The sequence below is a fragment of the Lichenostomus cassidix genome, chromosome 1Aa, assembly GCF_008360975.1.
Source record: "Lichenostomus cassidix isolate B80296 chromosome 1Aa, HeHo_3.0, whole genome shotgun sequence".
In the NCBI taxonomy this organism is placed as follows: Eukaryota; Metazoa; Chordata; class Aves; order Passeriformes; family Meliphagidae; genus Lichenostomus; species Lichenostomus cassidix.
In genome coordinates this window covers 54672176-54678938 of record NC_139480.1, presented here as the reverse complement: position 1 = coordinate 54678938, position 6763 = coordinate 54672176, and the positions used below count along the sequence as shown (strand labels likewise).

General features: G+C 44.3%; 1 protein-coding gene across 1 annotated transcript; it reads right to left on the bottom strand.

Annotated features, from left to right (window-relative positions):
* Nucleotides 1-1797: 1797 nt before the first annotated feature.
* MED21 (mediator complex subunit 21) lies at nucleotides 1798-6100 on the bottom strand. Its single transcript, XM_085049085.1, has 4 exons — nucleotides 5944-6100; nucleotides 5616-5730; nucleotides 5298-5398; nucleotides 1798-2520 (listed from the first exon to the last, which is right to left on the bottom strand). The coding sequence occupies exons 1-4, from the start codon at nucleotides 5983-5985 to the stop codon at nucleotides 2344-2346; spliced, it is 435 nt and encodes a 144-aa protein (XP_084905211.1). The 5' UTR covers nucleotides 5986-6100; the 3' UTR covers nucleotides 1798-2343.
* Between the last annotated feature and the right edge of the window lie 663 nt (nucleotides 6101-6763).

Genomic DNA, 6763 nt, shown 5'->3' with positions numbered 1-6763 from the left:
ATTCTTGCCTGAATACAAGGGAATTACTACCATCACACAGTGTGTTTTGAACAGAGATATTCAAACCTCAGTAGCAGCCGCCTGACAAATCAGCACAGGAATCCACATCTCCAGCCCCAAATTAATGCTTTGTCCATTAGACAGCTGCAGCAAATAATGTTTTTTGTGTCAGACCCAACAGAAAGTACAAACCTTGTTGACTGAGCTGCAGACTGTGAAAGAGCAGGTGAAGATTTACAAGAGCTAAAGTATTGAAAAATCAAATATACTTACAAAGGAGCTTACTTATAACTCTGGTTAAGGTTTACTTCCAAGTGTGATTAACTGTTTGATACAGAAAGACACTTTAACATAAAGTGGGCTAGCATATTCAAATAAACAGCAATTGGAAGAAAGAGCTTCACAATTAGGCAGTATCAGGCTGCAGCATCAGGCAGAAATACAGCAGTTTTCAAATATAAAAAACTAGAAGGATATGAAATGAAAAGAACTGTGGTTCCTGAAGATGCACACCACCTCCCACAGTTCCCAAGTTAACAAGTGTGAGGTGATGCACACGTTAAACAATAAGAAGAAATCTACTATGAAGATCAAACCTCTTTTCTGGCAACATACGAATCTCAATTTAAGATTTCTCAAAAAAAAAAAAAATATCCAAAGCCCAAACTATTCCCTCTTTCAAAGTCCATTAGTTCAAAAAACAAGCTAACAAACAAAAATTCACCCCACCCTAATCCCAATCATCTTGAGATGCACTGGACACAGTTTTTCCAGAAAAAAATAAAACCTGGGCCCTATGAGTGACTTCAAATGAAAATCTGGCCCCTCAAGCCTCCCCAGGACATGTGCATAATAAACAAAGACATGTGGCTTGATGCACTGCCACAGGCCTGGGGCTGTACTGTAGCCTGTTCACCCTCCAATGTTTTCTTCCTTCTGCAGAATCTGATAGAACAAGAGTTTCACAAGAGCAGACTAAAGTTATTAAGAATGAAAAACCAGTCTGATTATGTACTTCTGGTTTTAGTATTTGTTAGAGGTAGGAACGCATTTTTTTTATTTTTTTAATCCTCAAAACACTGTGTTGTGCTACACTTGCTCTTTCACTGGGGCAGTCAAGTGAGAGGCTGCATCTCCTTCCTTAAGGATGAGAATGCTAAAAGCATATTTGAATTGCTCTGATTTGTCTGGATGCAACAGCAACATGTGTAACTTTTGAGTCAATGACAGTGTATTCAACATATAGAAACAGGTTATTTTGATCAGGAAATGAGCAAATGTTGTGTGGCAACAAACAACATCCTGCAATAACAAGGCTGGTATCTCAAAACTACAGAGAATGACCAAGTTTAACCCCAAGTTCATGCTGTGAACCCCATATTATTGGCTGGTTTGGTTTAAGTATCAAAAAAGATGCTGGTATTTCTATAGTCCTCCAACAAAGAGCAAAAATTCCTTCACTGATTGTGTGAAGATCAAAGCACCTCTTCAGAGCACCTTGGGGACAGCAGGCATCTTGCTGCTTATGATCACAGCATTCATGTGGCAGCCACTGCTTACACTGAAAAGCAACTTTATGTAATAAGCTATTTTCAGTTTTCTCACTGCTAATTTTTACCCAGTCATCCAATGCTTCCTCATCACTGCCTACTTTAGAGGCACTCACCAGTTGCCAAGAGAATACAGAACATCAGCAAAAGCAGAGAAGTGGCACAAGCAAGTAAGAGCAAGTGTGTCAGTGGCGACAATGGAGTCAAAGGCTCATTTGTGAGTTACAAAGAATAATATATATCAATATCAGACACCTGCGGGTTTATTTCTTTGTAAATGAGATGCCAATGACAAGAGCAATCACTCTGCAAACATCAGAATTTACTTTTCCTTTTACATGCCCTGTAAAGGGTGGCAAACCAGCCAATCAGCGATAGGAATGTTTAATTACCAGATCTGTTCATTAAAACAGATGACCACCGCTGTACTCACAGCACTGTCTCCAGGGAACTGTGCCCAATTCAAATGTGTCTGAGGCTTACAAAAAACATACCATGACCACAGTGGGATTAAGTTATACAAATACTTCTGATATGCAACAAATTCGAAGGAAGTCATGTTTGTGAACAGAAAGCTCATCGGAAGCCAATGAAACACACATCAATCCACACAGATCTAGAACAGAAGCGTTTCCCACACAAAACCCGCAGCCGAGCCGTGACAAAGCCGCTGCTCCCGACGCAGAGCAGAGCGCGGGGCAGCCCCGCGGGAGGGCCGGGCCGGCCGCTCCATTCCCGGTGCATCCAGAGGCGTTCCCGAGGCTCTTGGGCAGGGCCATGCTGCCCTCTGGCGCTACGAGTCGGGCAGGGGCTGGCTGTGGGTGCCGCTCCTCGTCTTCAGCTGCGACTGGGCGATGTCGGCCAGCGCGCTCTGGATCTTCTCCAGCAGCACATCCCCGCGATACACAACCTCCTCCAGCCGCGCCGCCGCCTCGTGGTTCTCCTCCTCCAGCCGGTACAGGCTCGCAGCCTTCAAAACAAAACCAGGATGATGCTCAAAGATTTTTTGCTTTTCATGTATTTTTCATGTATTCATAGCTCTGTAGGCTACTATGACATCGTTATGTAGCTCTAAGTATTCTTCCTACCCTTTCTCTTCGATTTCAGGACAATAAGCTAACCCTTCTAAAGCACACTCAGAACTCTAGTTAGTCATATTCTTAAGAAGAAGCCTGACAAGGACGTTTTGTTTTCCAACCAGAATCTGAGAAGACACAAGAAATGGGGCAAAGAAACTCCTGGAATAACCCCAATAATGCAAAACCCAGGGAAAATTACCTAAGCAACTACTCTTCTAATTGAACAATATTTATTAGATTTGCTGATTTGTTAAACTTATAAAATTGTAGAAATCCAATGCCGTGCCCATGATCATCAGGACACCTGGAAGCTTCCAAAAAAGGCCTGCTCTTTATTTTACCACTGTTTCAAGAGTTTCCTCTTTTGATATTGGGCAACAGGGAAAAGCACAGATCTTCAATAGAAGCCAAAAGTGACTTTGCTACTCAAGGATGCTGAGGGAACAGCTGGTGCTCCCTAAAAAAAGAAAGGTTCTCTTTTAGCCCCTCAATTACATCCTAACAACCTCAGAGCAACTTCGTACAGCTTGCAGCCTAAACCAGTGCATATCTATAAGGAATAAACACAAAAAAATATTAAATAGGAATTTTAGCTTCTTTCATGCTATGACTCTCAGCTCAGTACAGCTCTTCTTATGAGGAATATTTATCCTCTACTGAAAGGATCTCTACTTAGCAGAACTTAATTTAAACCTTTCATTAAATAGCATCTTTCAGATGAAAGTGTATTATTTAACTTCTGTTCTTCAGTATCAAACTGCTTTTCAGTTAGACAGAATACAGTGAAGTAAAACATTTTAACTTCAAAGTATTTCAATACTTTAAAACATTTACCAAATTTAAAGACTAAAATTAATTCTAACTGAATAACAGAAAAGGCAAGGAAAAATAGTTTCAAACATTTTTCTTAAAGCAGTTACACAGGTCCTTAAGAAGTCCTGCTTATACAAACTGGCAAATTCTATCCAGATATTCAACTTGTGTTCTCCAAGACTGATGTCTTTAGTGAGGGTTCATGCAGGAGTGAAGGACTTGACAGCCCTTGGAGGAAGGGTCAGAGAAGGAAAGTGGCAAAGGTGAAAGACTGAAATTTAGAATTGAGCTCAACTACTTCAGTCTCAGTTGTTCAATAGTTGACTGCAGCTAATTCACAGAATTTGTTCTGTCAGCTTCACTAACAGGGAACTCAAAAGGGGTAAATTGTGTTGAGCATGACTGTAGCAGCTCCTTTTATCCTTTAAGACAAGACTCAGAGCTGAAACAGACACCAAGACAATTTTAGTATTAAAAAAAACCAGATTGGCCTAGGTACATCTCTTAGCCAAGTACTATCTACCACTTCTCAACAAAACCTATACTGCATATTTAAGTGTTTCAAGCACCTTCAAAACTGTTTCTTTGACGAGTGTCAGAATATTTGATACTACATCAAATTAAGCAACAGAAAATAAAAATCAAAACTGGAATCAGTAAGTGATGGAATCCAAGCTGATTTATCTTAAAACCACACCAGAGAGAAAATATCAGAAATTCTTGTGACATGAAGTTTTTCATTAAGACAGCAAGAAACTGTTGAAGTACCACCTGTATGGAAAGCATTTCCCCACTGGGTAACCAGCTGCTCCTTTTGGAGCACCCTGCTTTGCCCATATCAGCTGCCACTTTGATCAGACTCTGCTCAGTCATGGAAGAAACTGGAATTTGTCTGCAGCAGGCATTCTATCTTCAGCTATTAAAAATGCACTTACATGAAATTATGCTGGTGTTAACGAGCCCAATTAGTATGTTCAGCAATTATTGTGACTAGCAAAGTTTCCAAATTTAACTTCCTCTGTTTAAAACAAAATGTGATGCCACTGCCAAGTAATTTCTATCTGGCCAATCTAGTGCTAGTCTTTTGTAAAACATCTTTGAATGGTTACAGAGTATCAACCCAGGTTTAAAAACTTCTTAAAGATGATCATCAGGGTTGTCAGGGAAACAGCACTCTGCATCCTTTCTACATTCCAAAATGAAAATACTTTATGTAAATCTAGCAATTAAGAGTCAAAAAGAAAAAAAAATGCTGCTTAATAGGCAAAATCTGTAGAAATAACAGAAAAAACCCCCCAAATTAAAAACCAAGTTTGGCTGGTTCAAAGAAGGACTCCTTGTTATTGAAAAGTGATGGAACTGTTTAGGAACAGAGCTGAAGAACTTCAAGAACACCCTGCAAATTCTTTAACCAGAAACAATGTGGAACAACCAAAAGACTTCTGTAAAGTGTTTGTTCTGCAGCTATGAACTGTAATGTGAGAAAATGTGAAATATTATCCAAGAGAAAAAGCCACACAAAACAATGCACAAAGCATCAGTACTGTTCCATCTGTTCTGTTAATACCTGAAAAAAAGGGTGAGCAGTTCCCAGTACAGTGATGGTGTGATAAAATCACTTTTTTTTAATATTCTAACAGGAAACGAAGTGTTAAATACTGCCACTATATAAGAGCATAACCTTATTTAGAACCAATAAGTACACACAGGCTACCCTCATGAAAAATTCAAATGTGTCTTAAAATAATTTTTCAAGATGACATGGCCTAAGGATGAGAAAACATGCTTAAAAAAAAGAGTAGGCAGAAGTTTGCCTTCAGAAACGTTCTGATAATGGAATTAGGAAGACTCGCACCTGCAAAGCTGCTGTGGATTCTTCGCTGGGCAGGGAGTCTATGAGAACATCGATGTCTTTGGCAGTGCGAGCGATCAGAGCTGCGAACAGCTGGGCGTACTCTGCACAAAACACAGCACAACTCGCAATCACTCAGGGAATTACTGGAAACAAGCACAATTCTGCTATCACAACGTTATGCACAAAATGCAGCTGACATCCTTTCACGACTAAACCTCCATCCCTCCACCAGCCACGGGGGGAATCCTTTGCCGAGCCCGGATTTTGCCTTCCCGAGCGCACTACACCGAAGCAGGAGCTGCAGGCAGCCGGACTTGCCTTCCGTGGGGTTGGCGGGCTGATCCTTGTTTATGGCCGTCTGGATGTTGCTGAAGGAGGCCGGCGGGCCGCACTGCTGCAGCACTCCGATGGCGTTACAGAACTGGTCTGCGAGCTGCCGGCACCAATTAACACCGCGTTAATCACCCTACCCCACCGCTACGGCCACCGCCGCCTCACGGCGCATCCCCGCCCGCGCAGCACCCCAGCCCGCGGCCGTACCCCCGATTGGGGGGCTGCGGGAGGGGAAACTGCGTCCCCACGCAGGCGGCACAGCCCGTGCCGTGCCCCGCGGCCCCGGGGGAGCGGGGGACAGCGGCAGCCTCACCGAATTGACGGCGTCCTGCAGCTGGGTCAGCCGGTCCGCCATGGCTGCCGCTGCTACCGCCGCCAGAGCCGCTGAGGCGGGGCCACGCGGGGCGGGCGCCCCCTGCCGGCCCGGAGGAGCGAGCGGTCCGGCATTCCCAGCGCCTCGGTTCCCTCGGGATCGCCGGGGCCCGCCGCGGTAGCGGCGTAAAAAAACCCTCAGATGGCTGCGGGATCCTGGGAAGAGTAGCTGGAGGTGTTCAGCCTGGAGAAAAGGAGGCTCAGGGTGTACCTTATCGCTCTCTACAACTCCCTGACAGAAGGGTGCAGCCAGGTGGGGTCGGGCTCTGCTCCCGGGAAACAGCGACAGGATGAGAGGGAACGGCTTCAAGCTGCACTAGGGGAGGTTTAAGTTGGGCATCAGAAAGAATTTCTTCACTGAGAGGGTGGGCAGGCATTGGAACTGGCTTCCAGGGAGGTGATGGAGTCACCATCCCTGGAGGTGTTTAAGGCAAGGCTGGACTTTGCCCTCAGTGCCATGGTCTGGTTTACACGGTGGTGTTCGGTCACAGGTTGGACTCGATGATCTCAGAGGTCTTTTCCAAATTAAGGAATTCTGTTACTGCCACGGCGTGGGCAGTTTTGCTGTGCATCAGTCGCTCTGATCCCAGCTGAGGGCACTCAGGTTCTCCACTCCAGTTCTGGGCTGAGCAGGCATCACATCTAGCAGGGAAAAGCCAGAGCATAGTGTCTCCAACACGCCAGTTTAGAGCCAGCAGCGGCCTTCGTGGCCAGGGGTTGGAGAACAAATGCCATTTGTGCCAGTCAGTATGTGCCCATCT

Excerpts from the sequence above, each read along its gene's own strand:
- MED21 (XM_085049085.1), bottom strand. The coding sequence starts at position 5,985 with ATGGCGGACCGGCTGACCCAGCTGCAGGACGCCGTCAATTCG. Across the intron at positions 5,731-5,943 it reads TGCAGGACGCCGTCAATTCG|CTCGCAGACCAGTTCTGTAA; the intron begins GTGAGGCTGCCG and ends TGGTGCCGGCAG. Across the intron at positions 5,399-5,615 it reads GCCCGCCAACCCCACGGAAG|AGTACGCCCAGCTGTTCGCA; the intron begins GCAAGTCCGGCT and ends TGTTTTGTGCAG.